Here is a 20,413-nt window from a genome sequence, read left to right on the forward strand (position 1 = left end):
AGTCGTACTCACTCGCATACATCGAATGTTTCCTGATTGGCACAAAAATGTACGATCTGTGTGATGCCGTTGTGATAAAGATGCAAGAGGTCTGGGCTTATGGGTACTAACTAAATGGTTGGAGCCTGTGTATAAAGAAGAAGTACAAAGACAAACACCATAACAATTTTTTATATTTGACAAAAGTTGATTTTTTTATAATGCAATAGATTATCTATCTGTTGTAGCAGATAGTATATCTGTTGTGGCAGATTGATTATCTGTTGTAATAGGTTGGTCATCTGTTGCCTTATGCAGATGTCTCTCAATCTCTATCGCAATAGATTTACAATCTGTTGCAACATAAAGTCTGTCTGTTGCAACTGATAGGTAATCTATTGGAATAAATCAAAAAAGTAGGAAGACATGTTTGATAATCTCTAGCGGATCACCTACATATTGCAATATGTCTAAATCTGTTTGATAATTTCCAACAGATATAACGTTTGTTGCAACATATGTATTATCGGTTACGATATTTGAATCTAGTATTCCATTTCAATTAATAAGTTCAAAACTAAGAATTAAATTATATTCACATACAACATTAAATAAATCAAATCCTTCAGAAATTACATGAAATAACTCAACAAATAAATGAAATATAAAAAAAATCATTATGGGTACAAATGATCTACTCTACAAATAAATCAAAATTTAACTTTTGGTACCAACAATTACCAAGGTGAGGATATTACTTTGACAGACTCAATCTATAAAGAACTACTCAATATGGACAAGTTGTTCTTCATCCGGTGCTATGGAATTTGGCTTTAATCGTCGTGGATCTTTAATGTCACTTGCGTATGATTTTTGAGCTTTTGCTTCTCCATTTTTTTTTATAAAAGAGTAGCATATCTTTTGCGGAGTAATCCGGCATCAAGTCCATCATTTGATACTTGTAATCCATCGCTTAAATATTCGGTGTAAGCGGCAACAAAAAGACTGCGATTCCTGCATTTTAAAAAAATAGATAATCCATATCTTGCAGTTCATGTAAGCATTGTGAAATTTATGAAATTAAATCATGATACTTACAGGCTACTAATGGGTTGTTGAACAATTCCTTTAACATATTCTATATCAAATGGATTACCCATTTTATCCTGGTTTGCTTCAATCGTCAACCAATCAATACGAACTTTTTGATCCAAAAAACCACTCATATCAAGGTAAGTAGGCAATATTTTGGCTAAGTTTTATATCTCGGATGATGGTGTTGAACGTCTCTTTCCCGACATCGAGTCATAAACTCGGATGCGCCTCTCTTTTAAAATGATAACAACCAACACCTAATAGAATTCATCACCGCAATTGATTGAGATATACACTTCGTCGACCAAATGTCAAGGTAAGCCAACTGAAATGCTAAAACCTTTGATGATATTGATTAAGCATTCCTCAGTTCGAAAAACTTCTGGTTATTGTTGACATAACCTATCGTAGGCCATATTGATGTAAACTTTGTAAAAATAATTGTCTGTCGTGTATTTGTATTGTTCTTGTGTTTGCAACTTGACATTCTTTCGGAGGTAGTAAAAAATGGCATCGATGTGCTGCACATATTATCAAACATTTCAGATAACGTGATAATAAAATAAATACAGAGATGCAATTAAATAATGTATTAATTAATAGTAATATGTATGACATTTAAACCTCATCATTCCAGCAAGTTTGGGACTGTGACATCAAATAGAACCAATCTTTCGTTTTGAGATATGCAACAACAAAGTCGAACATATCAAAACCAAGACTCAATTCGTTCACTTTGTAATGCCCATAATTTTGTTTTCTACATGATTTATATGTGTTAATGTCATGTTTTTACAACAAGAATTGTATAATCAATATCTTTAAGAGCTTATTTATGTACCTGCCAACGTGATGCTTTAACAGCCATCGACAATCTATTCTAAATAGTCGTTGATCAACTTTGTTAGTTTTTTTAGAGCCTCGTCCGAGATGTTGAACTCTTCGAATGGATAATTCTTCTGTTCTCCTGAACTGGCAGGTTTCACCTTTTCTTCTTCCATAGAAGCAGTTGATAGATTATCAACTGTGTTATTATGCTGTTCAGCAGTAGCTTCTACTGTGATATCCACCTGGAAAGCCAGAATTGCCAATTCTAATAATCACAGATATACAACAAATTATCTATCTGTTGCACTAGATGGATCATCTGTTGGGACAATCTCAAGCAGGTAAAACAGAGTTGTGTGATAATGTCGAACAGATGACCAATTTGTTGTAATATATGACTCATCTGTTGGTACAAATTAAAATAGTACTAAGACCTGTATAATTTGTTGAAACAGACGGACATATTATGCAACAGATAATGCATCTGATGCAATAGGTTATATGACGCTACAATAGATGTATATATCTATTTGATAATTTTCAGTAGATGTATAATCTATTGAGACAAATATGTTTGTTTGTTTATTGGAATAGATGATATACATTCACCTTCTTCAGCTCGTGCTGCTCTCCTGTGGCCCTTGTACATTGATCAAAGGTGCAAGACAAAGATAGAGGATTTGCAATTTTGCTTTTTTCAATGCTTGATGATGCTTTGGAAATTTCTTTCATTCTCCTCTTAGCCACCTGATCTCTAGAGGAGTGTATGGATATGAAATCCTCTTTGATGGAATGACACCCCTCTTAGATGTTATTTCTTTTATAAAAGCAGTTAATGCATTAATAGCATTAATCACTCCATCATGTTTCACCTTGCAGTCTTGACATTTGCACGTCGAACATTCGCTAGAAATGGCAAAATCTGTATAACCAGTATGATCATAATCATAATGATTTGTTGTTTCAAAAACTGTAAGAGGATCACCACTACCACTACCACTACCATCATCAACAACAGCAAACCCACCCTCTAATTTTTTTTTTGTGATGGTTGTTGCTCCAAACAATTCCTCGTTTATTCTATCAATGACCTTAGGGTCCGATAACGTTTGCACATACCATAAAGTAAGAAAAAATGATATCTTCAACTCTCGATTGGTCGAAACAAGCCACGGATAGACAATCTAAAATAAACCAGTACATATATTAGAATGATGATGAAAACATTTTTAAAAATCATTAATTAAAATAAAAACTTAATTAGAATTACACTTACTGCTTCCTTTAGGGGAATTGAAGAGATCAAGAATTTTTGTATTTTTATCATTTTTGGCCAACAACCATCTCAGGATTCTTGAGCAGGAAACTTTTTCTTGATAGTTCCCTTGTTGTCTCAAATAAGGAATGACTTCAAATGTCCAAACATATAAAATAACGTTAATGAATCAAAAGCATTATTGAAAAATAAAAAAATGAATTACGTCATGATAAAATAAATATTTACCATGAAAGCTATGGAAAGTCATATAAATCGACTGTCTTTCACGTTAACAGAGTCAACAAATATTTTATAGTCACTTTGTAGCTTTCATAACTCTAGGGATAGCTGTTAAGTGCCTCAAGATCCTCTAAGAGCTTTATCAAACCAAGTGGTATGTTGTTGTTAACGTTTCTCACCCAAAGAACATTACGTACTAACCAAACCAAGCACAATGATTTCTTGTGCTTATTTGAAAGTCTTTTACCTTTCAACACTTCTATCAAATTTATGTTTTTGAAGCTTAGACCAACGAAGGACACCAGGTCATCACGATCACTTGATTTGCCTTTGCCTTTTTGGGGTGTACGGGGTGCTTTTTTAGGTTAGAATAGGTATAACTTGAGAAGAGGAAGGAGGATAACATTTTAATCCAGTGATCGTGATGACCTGGTGTCCTTTGTTGGTCTAAGCTTCAAAAACATAAATTTGATAAAAGCATTGAAAGGTAAAAGACTTTCCATAATCCAGTAACTATGGAAAACTCATTCCAACCAAAACAAACAGGTATGCCACATTAATTTAGTCACACCTCATCCATCTTATCTTTATTTTCATACATAATCCTACGCTTGAGAAAATCACATACCATTTTCATTTGGAAATGACCATTGTTGTCCTCCGACAAATTAAGATATTGCCCAAAGCGGCTGTCCTTGAAATAAATAGCCAATTTTTGTTCTCAAAGTATTTTTTGAAGGCATCGAAAGATCTTTTCATGGCTGACTTAACTACGAAATCACCTGTTAAATTTATGGCATCATCGCACTGTATTCCAATAGGATAACGATCAATGCTAAAGGTTTTGACTATCTCTTCGGTGGAAGGGCTATTAGCATTTGGATAATCTCTTTTGAAACATTCCTCCTCCCCATTTCCATTATCTTCTGCTCCTGATTGAGATATCATTTGTAAAGTAAGCTCATAGAGCGGTGAATATAACCTAGCTATTTCACTTGTTCCTTTACTTGAATTTGATTCGATTTCTTTTCTTTTGAGAGCTATATAATCTAAAATTAAAAGGAATATAAAATAGATAATAATTAATTAATGCATCGTTAAAAAAGAATAACCGCAAATCAAATATGTACAACAATAAAATAACAATTCCAACAGACAACACATCTGTTGCACCAGGTAGGATGTCTATTGCAGCATATAACCAACTTGTTGCAGCGGATGATCAATATGTTAGAAACAATAAAAATAGGCCACACATCTGTTGCACCAGGTAGGATATTTGTCGCAGTATATAACCAACCTACTGCAGCGAATGAGTAATCCATTAGAAATAATATAAATAGATCGCTCATCTGTTGTACCAGGTAAGTTATTTGTTGCATCCTATAATCAACCTATAGCAAAGAATGAGTAATCCGTTAGAAATAATAAAAACAGATCACTTATCTGTTGCATCAGGTAGGTTATCTGTTGCAGCCTATAACCAACCTGTTGCAGCAGATGAGTAATCCATTAGAAACAATAAAAACAGATCACTCATCTGTTGCATCAGGTAAGTTATCTGTTGCATCCTATAACCAACCGATTGCAGCGGATGAGTAATCCGTTGAAAATAATAAAAATAGATCACTCATCTATTGCCAAATGGGTTATCTGTTAGATCCATATTATTTAGATTTTTTTCAAACAGAAGAGTCGTTTGTCGCAACATATGAATAATTTGTTAGATTATTAATCTGTTGCATCAGATTTTCATTTTTGCATTATATTTCTATCTATTGCATCATATATTTAATCGGTTGCAACAGATGTTTCATCTATTGCAACATATGTTTAATCTGTTGCGTCAGATGGTTCATTTGTTGCATCAGATGTTTAATCGTTGCATCAGATGGTTCATTTGTTGCATCAGATAATTCATCTGTTGCAATACCATTTTTACCAAAAAAAAAATAATAAATCAACCCAGCAATACCAACACAATACACACACACCAAGAACATCAACGGTGACCAAAAATTACCAACAAATCGAATCAACAGTTCGACAACAAAAACTGTAATAACAACAAAAAATTATATATCACACCAAAAAGGATAGAGAAAAAATGCCAGAAATTAGGGTTTATTCAGTCCACATTTCAAATTTAAGCAAAAAATATTAAAATTATTAATCAATACGAGAAGAGAAGTTGGCTCAAATTAAGTTCTTCTGTTTCTTCATAACTAAAAAGAAATAAATTTTTACCTGTGAAAGAAGAAATGGGCCAACAAAGAACTCGAAGTTGTTGTCACCGAAAAATACTGCTTATCACGTCGATTGACGGTTGAAAGTCGTAAAGAAACTCACCCAGCTATTTGTCGCTAGATCTTGAAGTCCCCGGAGATTGAAGGAAGAAATTTTGCAGAACTGTTGGTTGAAAGAAAGTTGAGAAAGACTGTCGAGAGAGAGGAGAGAGACGGTTGATTTAGAAAGGAGAGACGTGGGTTAATTTATATTTTTGAAAAAATTAGAAAATTTAAAAAATATTAATCGAGTTCACAATTAACTTAATCAAGTTTCTTAATTATATTTGACCCTTTAAATTGATCAGTATCACCAATCCTTTATCCATGACTTAAACCTTTCCTTCAATTTTCTCAACTTACTATCACAAGTTGAAGGAAAATAAGTTCCCAAATCAACACTTTCAACAAATATCCATATATTCAGAAAGAAAACGTCTATTTTCCAGTAAACAACAACATTTCAAAACAATCCACAAGCAGGATCGAGGAATAGATTCAGAGAAAATGATTTCTCTAAACCATTTTTAGGCTCGATCAACTTCGTGCAATGATCCCGACAACTAAATAAAAGGAGGAAAATAACTATAGGTGAGAGATTTAAAGAACAAAGGGACTCAATTTCATTTCCAATTTTTTTTATATATCTTCGGAGAGAAGAATTAGAGTGGTAACTCAATACTCGTGTTTCTATCCAAAACATTCAACCCAGTATCATGAACCAAGAGAATTTTTGTCCTGTTGAACAAATTGGAGAAAGGAGAGGTGGAAGTAACAAACACCATAAGGGATTTATTCCTTACACCATGATGCTTTATATGAATCTAATGTTCGTACTAAATACTAAAACAGAAAGACAAGGAAGTTAAAGAAAAAAAGAGCAACAATCTTAACAATATTGGAAATGAACAAGCATGAAAGCCATGAATCACACATATTGTCTTAAAATGATCTCTTCTTTTTGAAATATCCGAAGCATTAGGAGAACACAACCGGGATGGAGGAAAATTTAGAGTATTTTACGGGCAGAGAATGGACATAAATGACGAACACCATGAGAAGTTCTCCATTTTTCCCCATAACATTCGTCAAAATGCCCCTCTTACCTTATACTCTTACAGCTAAACTAAATAATGGAATCATCATTTTCTTGAAGGTAAAAACCAACCAGGAAACAAAACAACATGAAAATTTCATCTACCACACCAAATCAAACAATGAAACCAATATTTTACTTAATCAAGTAACCAAAACAAACATGAAAACTTAAACACTATGATATTATTTGGAGGATGGGCAGCAGCAACAAACAGAGAGAAAAAAATAGTAACAAGAAAAGAGAGGAAGGAAGGTTATCTCCTTTTGAGCAGTGAATCAGAACGATGATATGCCAGGGACAGACTTCGAAATCAGAATTTAGCTCAAATTTTGTCAAAATTTAAAAGATTTCAATGAATTTCTTGATTATGTGAGATTAGAGGAATGCTCCCCTAGAATCTCCAATTCCACACACCCCACCCCACCCCACCCCCAATGAAATTCCTTTTATCCCGCCCACCCTCCAAAAAAACCTCCTTGAGAAAGTGAAGACTTAGGCTATTTATAGATGAAATTCAGATTAAAAATGAGAATTTTTTTAAAAATGTGTGATTTGAAATTTGAATTCAACTCCTTTCACAGAAATCCCCATATCTTGAATTAATGAAGAATTTGAAGTCGTTTTCTCATCGTTATACAAATTTGGTACTGTTTTTTTTTCTGATTTTTGTTAACTCACGGGTTTGGGGTGTTAAAAAATAAAAGATTATCGTGTAGGGGTGGCAAACATATTGAATGGTGGATATTGTTGATGTTGTTGGTGAATCGGGTTGGGCCTGACGGGCTACTGTTATTATTGCTTGTTGATGGGCTGCTGGGGCAGGCCCAAAATTAAGAAGGGGTAGGGGTAGAAATTAGGCTAGTTTAGAAAATGGTAAGTTGACTTCAATTATGATCAAAATTTAATAAATTGAGATAAAATTAGATACGAATTAAGTATCAATTTAATCTCAAGTTTTTTGGTTTCATAAAATCAAATAATTAATTTTTTTTGAATAATTTATTTTAATGACAAAAATGTGTTTAAAATTAAAATTTACCCATTTTAATTAATTTTTTCAAGATAGTTCTGGATTTAATTTTTGATAAAATAATTATTTAAGAAACGAAAATTGTACGATCTCGTATACACAAATGTGGAGATGTATAATTCGTCATTCAGATGATAAAATCAACTCAGATAAATTTTTTAGAAAACATTTGTCCGGATAATATAATATTTTGATTTTATTTAAGATCGAAGAAACTCAGAATTAAACCTAGTCATGGAGGGCAAAAATTATGTGTCAACACTAGTAATTTTCAAGTTTACCTTGACATGTACTTTTTACTTTAGTAAACTTCTTGTTTACTATGACAAGAATTTTGTATCAAGAAATTCCTAGCTTATTATGACATAAGATCTCATTATGCTCGGATAACTTTTCACATTCAAGTTTCTTACAATAGTAGCTTGCAGATATTCAACCTTTCAATTATTTTACCTCTTCTCAAAGTAAATTGTGATATCTTCATATCAAGAACATGTTCGAATTTATAAGTTTTACTAAATACAATCGTATTCACCCCAAGGTATATATATGTATTTATAACAATCAAAATTCTCATTTCCCAATAATGAAATATAATCATGCTTAAGCATATCAAAATATGATAGCTTTAGAATCTTTTTTAAGATATTACTATTTTAGGAGCAAAACGAGACATACATGTAATGTAGATAATTTTTCTCTAACATATCTTTCAGAGTAGATTACACCTCTAAGTAATTATTATTTTACGTTTTGTCATACCCAAGTACATTCATATAACCACCATAATTATTTTGTCATCTTTTAGACGTTTCATATATTGCAACCACATTCACTTCAAGAGTGGAGCAAATTGTCATCTTTCAGACTTATATTATATTGCTACCACATTCACTTCATGAAATGGAGCATATTTGATGAGACAAGTTTAATGACTTTTAATAGAAGGAACATTATTTTGCGATAGCCATCATTGTATCATCAATATGGTGCATTGAGATTTAAACTCAATGTCTTATCCATACAAAGGCGTCTTAGACCATAAATCAATGAGACTTGAATCCAATATTTTATCATCATGGTGCATCAAAATGCTAACCCAATATCTTACCTTTTTATGGCGATGAGATTTGAATCCACCGTCTTATCTTTAACCAATGACATTAAACGACAAAAGTATTAATCAAAGCCATGATAATTGAAATAACAAAACATAATGCATTACGAGTAAGCAGTAATCATGATTCATAAGATAAGGTGATGTAATTTTTCTGCCAAATAATTTTGCACCCTTCAAAATAACTCCAAAACATTAAACCGTGTCAGCATTTAATTTTTCAATTTGTTCGGCAAAAAAGAAAACAACCGCAGGTGTAATGGTTTGTATCTCACATAGAAACTCATGTATTAACTAATATAATACTAATTAACTTTTACACAATTGACAAAACTGAATACCAAAAGTAAATATATCCAAAGACTCATTTAAGCAAATCATTATAATAACCTTATATGTAGTGATTATAAAAGAGATTATAAAGATATGTCGTGGTGACCGCATAACCTTGCGATTTTGGCTTCTTCATCTTTTGATTAAAATATTTTTTTCAAAAATTTAATAATGTTAGAGACTCGTGCTGATAACGTATCATGAAATATAAAGTAATAACAAAAAAAAATGGAGAAAAAATAGAGAATAATTATTTTCTCTCTTAAGAATTTCTTGAGGGGTCCTTAGCAATGAAAGAAAACCCCTTTATTTATAGGGGAAACTAACTTTGCCCCAAAGTTAGTGTTTCTAACTTTTTTATAAATAGATATTCACTACATATGATATCATATTTATAACGAAATATTCCGTTTTTCCTATTGTCAAAGGTTGAGTTTTAAGTTTGAAAAATTGAAATGAAAGAGTGGTTTGTTTAAGATGGATGTTGTTAAATTTGTTGTGAGTTTTTTAGGGGTATAAATTTCAAATTTGATGGAGTTTGAAAAAGATTTAAGATAATTTTCCGTAAAATTTCATATTTGAGCTTGAAATTAAGTTGAACTTTTCAGATTTATGTTTAATGTTCGTTCATTAAATTTTTGAACTAGTGTATGTTCATATTTATTTTTGTTCTCCACTTTTTAATCCGACAAATCAAGAACGATCATCTAGTTTGAGTAGAAATTAGCTTAAAGTTTAAATTTTATTTGGACATGTAATTTGAGCTAAGAATTTATTCTTTTTGCCACAAAATACATACATTATAGATCATTTAAATTTTCCATGAAAAGTGAAAATTTGCTAATTTTTGACAATTATAATTAGGTTTAGCTAAAACTACAAAAATTTATTTCTACAAATTAAAGAATATTGTCATAAAAATTATTAACCAAAAGATTCTATAATATAATTAAAATTAAAAGAAATTCCAAAAAAGATAATATTTATATTACTATAATTTAAAGAATATTTTACAAGCTCTGTTAGTAACAAAAGTTACATATATTTGCATTTTACAATTTTAAAAATAGTTACAATATACAACTCTTTTAACACAGTATCTTCCTTGAGTCCATGATTTGTAGTCTCTGCTTCCATGATCATCAACCATACCTTAGTTTGATCAACATCCATCTTAGTTTGTCATTTATTTGCTCTTATTCCATTACTACACCTGTTAAAATAATAAAGTACTTTAATAGCACGAAAAATAAAGATCATTATATAAAGTGTGTATACATAGAATTCAAGGAGAAAAATATGTTTTAGATAGTTCTTAACTAAAATTTAACAAACTAAAAAAAGAAGAAAAAAATACAAAACAACCAAGTAAGTGAAGAAACCTGTAAACTTCATAAAATATGTAAATATAAATCTCAAATTTCAATAATAATTTTAATATTCACACAAGTAGAAAACTACCTTTACCTTAATAAAAGAAACTACACAATCCAATGCCATATTTATATAGTAAAAATTTATCTCATTTGCTTAAAGAATTTCATGTTTAAAACCTACAAAAATAAATTAAATTGATTAGCAAATATCACACATAGAAAATTCAAATTGAATAAAAAAATTAGAAATATGAAAGGGTGAGGGGCGAAAAGGGAGCGGGGAACTGGAAAAGGAAAAAGGGAAATTAAGTTTATTAAATGGAAAGGAAGATTAGGTTATTTTATTGAGTTATAAAATTTTGTGAGGGGATCTTTTAATTTTTGACAATTTTTAATATTGAAGGGAAATTTGGGAAAGGGTGTGGCGGTAGTGGCCTGGTGGGAGGATTTTTAGGTTTGAAAAACTTTTTATTTGATCAATTGACTTTGTCTCTTTGTTTAAAATTATTTTATTGTTATCATTATTATCATTATTACTCTTCTTCTTCTTCTTTTGACAATTTTTATTATTGGAGGGAAATTTGGGAAAGGGTGTGACGGTAAAGGGTTTTTAGGTTTGAAAAAATCAAGTATTTACGTGACATAAATATTAGTTAAATAATAATTCCTTTTCTAGCTTTTTTGGTCCTTTATAATATTGTTATTAGTTTTGTTATATACTCCCATATCTTGAATTTTTCTTAATTTATAGTTTATAATTAAATGTATTATTATTCTTAATTTAGAATTGTTGTTTTTTTCATTTGAATTGAAATTTTTTAAAAATATCTGAATTCAAAATAATTTATATGGATTGAAATTTTGAACAAAAATTATTAATATAAGAAAATCTATATTATCTATTTATATAGAGTAGGAGAAACAAAATAATATTATGATGAAAAGTGTCAATTTGTATATGATTTAAGTTTGAAAATTATATTAAGGTAGGAATTTCAAAGAATAAGTGTAAATTTAGTTTTTTTTTAATATCTATAATGTGAATTTAAATTCACATTAAAATGTCCTAATTTCGTTGATGAAATATACTTCTGCAACATTCGATTACTTCAATTAAAATCAAAAGTGGATATGATTTTTTAGTTTGTAGTGGAAATATTAAAATTATATAAATTTTAATGTGTTATCTGACTTAAATATCAAGTTTAAAATAAAAACTAATAAAAAAAATAAGGCTATTAATCTATCTATATAGAGTAAGAGAAACAAAATAATATCGCGATGACAAAATCATCACTATAAAATTTCAATTTTGAAAATTAATTTATGATTAAATTACAAAAAAAAAATGTCAATTCAAATTTTGTAATATCTTTACAGGACTAAAATGGCAAAATAGTCTATAGCTACCGTTTTAGTTCCGTATTCGATCGAGGGAAATTTCGACCCTTTCTACATTATTTCAATTTAAATTCAAATAAAGATATGGATTTTAAATTTTGATTTTTTGTTAGTTAGATTAAAAAATTATTATGAACCATATGACTTAAAATATCAAGTTTAAAATAAAGATTTAAGAATAAAATAAAACTGTCAATAATAGAAAATTTTAAAAGATGTTAATATTGTCAATATTACTTTCTTTATTAGCGTATCGTATTAGGTATTTTCACCGAAGTATCAATTTTTTTTTAAATTCTAGACTAATTTATACTGAATTTTTGAATGAAATGTGACATTATTAATTAAATATAAAAAAGAATTAAATCAGCAAACTCATTTAATATTATGTGTAATAACTTAAACACGTGTCAAATATTAAATATTAGCTACAAAATTTTACCGTAGAAAGAAAATTATGTCCATGTCATTTAACCATTTCAATAATCTTTATTAACATGAAGCCCAAAACAAAAAAGAATTTTAGCCACAAAATTTTATTTAAATAATTTATTGTGTTTTAAAGGTTATTATTATTACATGAGTTTTAACTCGTGACAAAAATTAATAATTAACTATAATTTTTTGGGAAAATTTTAATAAATAGCAACTCTGTAGCCTTAATTATAACTTTTATAGCAACAGTTTCATAATTACGAAAAATAGCAAATTGTATTTATATTTAAGTAAAATGTTGCTATATAAATATATAGGCACAACTGAAAAATATATATTCTTCTATTACTATGAAGTGGGTAAAATATTGCTACGTTTGCTATAAGTTGTAATTTTGAAAAAGTGTTACTATTTATTGTAATTATAGTTTTAAAGATACTAGTTTCTGTAATTTTTCCTAATTTTTTCTCAGCAAAAGAGACGTGGCTACATCATTTAACTATTGTCAAGCTTTCTATAACTTGAAGCAAAAAAAATTATTTAGCTACAATATTTTGTTACAAATAGTTATTACGGCTAAAATGTTACTATTGATACAATAATTTTTATTGCGTGGCAAAAGCTTATGACCAGTTATCAAATTTTATTGTAGCAATAAAGTTGTATCTATTTAAGAAACTATTACCACGATTGTTAGTAATTGTAGCAAAAATGAGAAATTAGCTTAGTCAGTTTAATTTTTGTGGCTAAGAAATTTTACAAATTTGTAAATAGTTATGAAATTTGAATTTTTGTGGTTATTAATAAGTAATAGTTATGATTTTTAAATTTATAGCTTAGAATTTCGTAGCTATATATACTTTGTGTTGTTGTGTGGGTCTAAGACGAATGAAAAAGATGTGTAGCAGAGAATAGGTGAGGCATTGTGTCGTCAAACAACCAACACCTTTATTAGGCGTGGCTTTTATGGCAAAATTTAATGTTGAAAATCTAAAATTCTATCTTGGAGTAAATTTGAAATTTGAAATTAGAATTAAAATTTTGCTAAAAATGACATAAACAAACATAAAATTAAAATTTGAAATCATTATTTTAAAATGAAATGTCCAAACGGACCCTAGCCATTCGCGTTGCAGGCAACCCAATTTTTTAATGTTTCCCTCCGATTTCTTGTTGCCTTTCAAAGTTCCCTTTACCATAAAAAATATTTTTCCTTACAGAATTTGAAATTTCTACCGAACATAAACAAAGTCTCTAATGCCTAATTTCTAATCTCCGTCAACCGAGACCCATTTCCATTATCATCCCATCAAGAGCTATGGCGGTGTAAGAATTATTTACAGGGTTTGTGGAAAAATTATCAAGGTTTTATTTTTGGGTAGAAATCGAGTTTAATTCATATGCACATATGTTGACACCCAATTTTTGCTCTTCGTGCCTAAAATTAACATCTTCAGGCTTCCTGATCGTTAAAGGGTACGAAATATAATTTTCACATCTTTTTACAATTGTTTGACAAATTATTGATAATCATCCTTACTTTAAGATTTTAATCAATTTGTTGTCACTTTTTTACTTTTCACAATTTATTAATATTTTTCTTATTTTAGAATTTTTATCAATTCATTATCGTTTTTAATATTCTATAATCATCCGCACGTGCACGACACGTCGTTACATTTCTTACAGTATTTTTAAATTAATTACATTTCAATAATTTCAATATTTCTTTATATTTTTATCTAATTACATGTCAATACCTATATTTTTGTATATTTATTGCAATTCACAAAAGTTGCATCGAGTCAATTATTTTAATACATATAGCAACAACTCAGTCAAGTCAAGGTCTCTTCATCATTATGACACTTGACTTTTCCTTCAACATTTTGTATATTTTTTCATAATTACAAATTAATGTTTATATTTTTACGATCCACAAACACTGAATCAGATCAATTAATTTTACACAGTATAATGATTACACAAAGGAGAACAAAATTCAAAAGGTAGATTTTATTTCTTACCCTCTACCCTTAAAAAAGGGGGAACCACACAATTCTTTCAAAAATAACAATATATACACACCCACACACACATCAACACAAAAAAACACAACATACGCATAACACAAATACGCTACATTAGATATCTCTCTCTCGCCGGTTAGTCACTGAACGGCCGACAACCAAGGACGATAACTCGTTACCACCACCCCACCTCTTTCCCGTCGCCCAACAGTCCACAAACGACGACCTCCAGCCATGCACCATCGTCGTCGGAGAACACTATGACCAGCGAATCACTGTGCCACCCCTTTTTCTTTTCTCTCTTCTCGCCGCCTCGCCGAAATTGGTCTCCAACGGGTGAGCTTCCAGACACCAGCCACACCAATACTGCATTATTTCAGACCCCTATTTCCCATTAACAGTATTACTATTGTAGATCTTGATGGATCTGTCCATTATTCATTAAAGTTCCATTTTGTTGCTACTAACTGCATTTCGTACATCTGTGTATATAAATTTTTCTATCTTTTGTTGATCCTTATCTTTTTATTTTTGTTGAACTTTCGACTCCAATGGATTTTTCGATGATGGGATCTTGGCTGCCATATTATTAATTAAACCGTTTAAGTGTTTTACTGATTGTATGTAGTTCTAGTTATGTATTCTAATTGTCGTTGTTTATCTAGCTGATCCCGCATTAGTGACATTGACTTTTTGGCCTTAATTGTTTTTGGGACATTATCCTATTATTGACCAATGAAATTATCTCTCCGTCTGGATATTTGAGATCACCCATTACAAAGGTAGACTTTACATTTTTAAATTTACTATTTATATCAAAGGCCGACACATGGCCAATGAAATTATCTCTTCGTCTGGATATTTGAGGCCATTTCATTACAAAGACGGACTTTACATTTTCTAATTTAGTATTTATATCAAAGGCCGACACATGGCCAATGAAATTATTTCTCCGTCTGGATATTTGAGGCCATCCCATTACAAAAGACGGATGTTATTTTTTCTTAAATTTATTAGTTTATATGAAGTACCAACACATGTCCAATGAAGAAAACCCCGTCAGTTTTTGAGGTCTTCCCTAAGTAAAGACGGACATGACGTATACAAATACGTAACAATAAATAAATAAATTTGGGTATAATATTTAAAACTTTATCTGAGCCCACTTTTTAACAAAAAATTATATTTTAAAATATGTATATGCACACATACTTTTTAATTTATTTTGATTATTATTTATTTGTTATTAACGTTTTTATTACAAGTGTTTATACAGGTTATTGGGAATGCTTGTCGGGAATGACATTCAAAGAAGGCTTTAAATTGTGTGTTTATATTTTTTATATTCTTACACTTGTACAAATGTTAATCATAGTGAAAACTTTATTTTTGGGGTGTTGGGCCGGATATTTTTTATTTACGCTATCTTCACCACGCATTTAGGCAAATTTAGGCCGTTAATATTTATGTAACAATATTAGATTGACTTAGATTATTCAATCAAATAATTTAATATTACGTAGTCTTTTTCTTCAGAACAAGTTTTTCTTTATTCAATTTTATCTTTTCTTTAGATACATTTACTAATATACTTTTGTTTATACATTTTTACGACAAAACATATCTATTATTTTAATACACTTACATAAAAGAATTAAGTTAATCAATTAATTCACATATTGTGTAGTCTTTTCTTCTCAAAATAAATTTTACTTTTCTCTGTAATTTTAATCAGATAAAAAATATTACTTGTAAATACTTTTTCTTTTCATGGCACATCAAAATACATTTCTTTTCACACATCATAAAATACCTTAATTTTCACATGTATTTATACATTTTTATACATATCTTTTACATATTTTTATAACAATATTTTTATTTATATATTTAATATACATATACATATACCTTTACATAATTTTAAAACATTTATATTTTTTTTTCAAAAGAATTATTTTATACTTAATACATACACTTTTTACATTATTTTAACTATACCTCCTCCTCCTTGATAAATTTAGTCTAGCCGGGTACCACATTTGTGGATCCTGAAGGGTGCCTAACCCCTTCCCTTCGGGATAATTTGAACCCTTACCTAGAATCTCAATTGGTTTTCGCAGACTAAAACATAAGTCACACGTGTTAATAATTCAAAAGGTTTCCTTATTTTCCTTAAAAAATTGGGTGGCGACTCTGTATAATTTTTCAATTCTTTTAGAGTCCATAAGTCGTGCGATAGAATGACGAATCTGCTGGGGAATAACAACAGGTTCTAACCATGATAGACTCAAATTTTCAATTGAGGGAGATATTTTTATATTTTTAGCATATATTAATTCTTTGATTCTTTATCTTTTCACATTGCAAATTGCGTAGACTTTTTCATGAATTCTTTACATTATTTCGCAAATTAATTTTGTTGCCTTATCAATTCTTTTATTCATTATTAGTTTAATACACTGTATCTGTATATTGTAAAAATGGTTACACATTATTCTTTATTTTATTTGATCATAAATCACAATTCTATCGAGTCTTTGGCTGTACACTTCACATACTGTGTTTCACGCGAGGGGTGTCTTACACTCCTTCAAATCTTCTTTGAATTCTATAGTTTCAGAGTCGATGCATTAGGTTAATGTGTTTTCTCACAATCATTCAGTCCTACTCTCAACCATTTAGGAAAGTTCTTATTCTGGAAATAAATCACGTCATGTACAAATTCATAAATTGTTTGAACTACATTTTGACCTGATTCTCATCCTGACAAGATACGTAGGCAACTCTGCATTAGGGTTCGGTCTCTTTACTATTTTGGAATAATTTCTCTGGAATTCATATGGGGCAATTTTTCAAAAACAGTTCAAAGACGCTCTCCAAAAGTCTTTAAGAGCGCAAATTCCCAATAAAATTAGTGCCTAGCTGACCTACCTCAAAATCCTCACCAAATTTTGATCCGAGAACCCCCAACTTCTTCTTTTGAACACCATAAGCCATTAAATTTACGACGTATCGATCCCCACTTTCAAAGCAAGGGTTCAATATTCTTTCATTCATAATACTCCCGCTAATTGCGGCGAAATAATGCCATAACTTCTTCAGTGTCTGACCTTTTCAATCTCATCGACATATTGAAGTAATTTCAAAACTCTCTTCATGCTTGACATTCTTTCTCTCGATCGTCTGATTGAAATGATTTTGATCCTACAAACAACTCCTTTCTAATCATCTTTTACATCATATTCAAGGATAACCACCACTCTTGTACACTCTTGTACATTCATACATGCTGCATACAAATTTCCAAATTTACATGAACTACGCAAACCTAATTCTTATTTTCACAAAATACATAGGCAACCTTCATTCGGGTTCGGTCCCATTCTATTTTCAAATAAATAAAAATTTAGAATTTTGACTTGGTTGGTACCAACACAGTTAGGAGTGTACATGAGAAAAAACAAATTGGTATAATGGAGAGGACCAACTTCATGGTAAACCATAGGTTCCTTTGGTATCTTTTAATCAAACCTGAGTAATATTCGAAAATTCTCTTGCATACATCTAAGACAAGAACGAGATCAACCTCATCATTTCAAGTGCATTATATGGTGAGCTTTAGACTAGTTCATTGAATTACATTGTTGATCCAGAACTTGGCCCGAATGTCTGTTGAGGCGAAATTATGAGTTACACTTGGTTTGGGAAAGAATTGTAGGTCATCTTTGATCCGATTGTGCCTTTTACAGCCTACCAAATGACATCAATCCCTAGTATTTCCCCCTTTGAGCCTGAAACCTTTTCTTGGATAACCACATCTGACCTTATACCTTTTGAGTGCTTACATGCACTATCCCCCTCTTAGCCCACCTTCTTGAGCGCACTAAGTACGTGTAAGCTGCGAATGAAAATTCAAGATCAAATCTTTCAAAGGCAAAGGGTGTATAGGCCCAGAAGAATAAAAACAAAAGACGACTTAAAAATAAGAAAGAACAGAAACCCCCACAAAAAAAGAGATAACTCCTACAAAGGTGGAGAATCATCATTACCCCCCCCCCCCCTCCAAAAGGGGAAAATATATCCCCAAAAAGGGGGGAAAACTCTGGTATAAGATTCAAACGAAGTCAAATCAATTACCAAACAAGGGGTAAGAAGCACAACAAAGAAGATCGAACATCAAAACGCAACAAATGTCAAAAACATGAGTACAATGCAATGCTCATTGAGGAATTAGTCACTTTTATTCCAAATATCATCCTAACCGACCCCAAGCCTACATTACAAGCCAATAACAAGCCCTACAAGTTCCTACTCTAAGTGTTCTCACATTAGCAGATACTTACATGAAGGCCAAGCCTATGATATCACAATTGCATTTATTGAACTTCTTTTTGAGTGTGAGTGTATATCTCTAGATGTCTCTAAATTCAAAAGAAAATAATACTCAAATAGGTGTGAGAACGAGGCATTCTTTCTGGAGAGGGCACTTGAAACATGAGAACAGGCACAATCCAAAATCTTTATTTGAAGCAATACGAACAAATCTTGTCAATGGTTAGGTATGTCTGAGGTACCACTTGAAACTATAGGAGTTACCTTGAAGTCAATCTCGATTAGCTGGAAGAGATGGGGGATTCTTACACACACTAATAATTGTTGGTACCAACTAAAGTCAAGATATGATTATGCCTTCTTCACTCTCTATCATTTCTCACAGAGAGAAAATACAAAATAATTTTCTTCCTTCTTCATGCTTCATTTCTCACAAAGAAAATACAAAATAATTTTTACATTTTCACCTTTTCACATTTCTTACAGTAAAAAATACAAAACCTTCCTCTGTATTTTCACCTCTTAACATTTCTTACAAAAAAATACAAAACAATCTTATACATTCTTCACAAAGAAAATTCAAATAATTTTTTACATTTTCACCTTTTCACCTTTTACATTAACATCAGTCACCATAGACAATTAGAGATGTCATTCACATTAGTCTCCATAAATAATTGGAGATGTCATTCACATCAGTGTCCACAGACAATTGGAGATCATCCTCAGGTTCCCATAGACAATCAGAAACATCATGCATCTTTTCAACCAATAAATACAATTCAAACAAATAGAAATTTTTTCAAATCCCACACATCATACACTGGGGTAAATTTTGAGAAGCGCCCGAAAATTTTCTATTTTCTCATTCCGAACAACATCGACCTTATTCCCGTGACACTCAAGATATGTAGGAAGCTCTATGCAGAGTTCGGTCATCACAATCCCACAATCATTCTTTCTCCCCAACAAGTATACAATCTTGCCTACACAACATCTCACAGCTCGATTCTGGGGCAATTTCAAAAGGAGCATCGGGAATATATGAATACTTCTATTCCCAAATAGTTCTCCTCTGAATAACCATTTCACATGATTATTCACCCTTAATAAAAAGGCAAGAAACAAATTGCCTATTCTTTCGATCTACACCCAACCTAACCCTCATACAACTCGAGGTATATAGGCAACTCTGAATTAGAGTTCGATCAAATTTCTTCAAAAATAAAAAATATATATCATTTTTGTTGAGCAAAATTGGCTACACGTCAACATTTTCATTTGAAGACTTCTACAACGTCCTCAAATGAAAATGGGCAACTGTTGACACCCAAATTTTGCTCCTCGTGCCTAAAATTAATATCTTCAGGCTTCCTGATCGTTAAAGGGTACGAAATATAATTTTCACATCTTTTTACAATTGTTTGATAAATTATTGATACTTATCCGTACTTTAAGATTTCAATCAATTTGTTGTCACATTTTTACTTTTCATAATTTATTAATATTTTCTTATCTTGGATTTTTTATCAATTCATTATTGTTTTTAATATTTTATAATCATCCGCACAT

At 30.6% G+C, this 20,413-nt stretch overlaps 1 protein-coding gene and 1 long non-coding RNA gene across 3 annotated transcripts; both read right to left on the reverse strand.

Moving 5' to 3' along the window:
* Positions 1 to 937: 937 nt before the first annotated feature.
* LOC107845994 lies at positions 938 to 2,883 on the reverse strand. Of its 2 annotated transcripts, XR_007045583.1 has the most exons (4): positions 2,512 to 2,883; positions 1,916 to 2,144; positions 1,078 to 1,595; positions 938 to 993 (listed from the first exon to the last, which is right to left on the reverse strand). XR_007045583.1 is itself a non-coding variant. In XM_016690521.2 (2 exons), the coding sequence occupies exons 1-2, from the start codon at positions 2,632 to 2,634 to the stop codon at positions 1,950 to 1,952; spliced, it is 318 nt and encodes a 105-aa protein (XP_016546007.2). In that variant the 5' UTR covers positions 2,635 to 2,883; the 3' UTR covers positions 1,824 to 1,949. The 2 variants fall into 2 exon arrangements, 1 of the variants encoding a protein (XP_016546007.2); XM_016690521.2 differs by lacking the exons at positions 938 to 993; positions 1,078 to 1,595 and having other exon boundaries at positions 1,824 to 2,144.
* Positions 2,884 to 4,476: 1,593 nt separating this feature from the next.
* On the reverse strand, positions 4,477 to 7,526 carry LOC107845993. The gene is made up of 2 exons (XR_007045938.1): positions 5,648 to 7,526; positions 4,477 to 4,794 (listed from the first exon to the last, which is right to left on the reverse strand). It is a non-coding gene; the product is annotated as an uncharacterized LOC107845993 (long non-coding RNA).
* Between the last annotated feature and the right edge of the window lie 12,887 nt (positions 7,527 to 20,413).

Source organism: Capsicum annuum, chromosome 10, assembly GCF_002878395.1.
Source record: "Capsicum annuum cultivar UCD-10X-F1 chromosome 10, UCD10Xv1.1, whole genome shotgun sequence".
In the NCBI taxonomy this organism is placed as follows: Eukaryota; Viridiplantae; Streptophyta; class Magnoliopsida; order Solanales; family Solanaceae; genus Capsicum; species Capsicum annuum.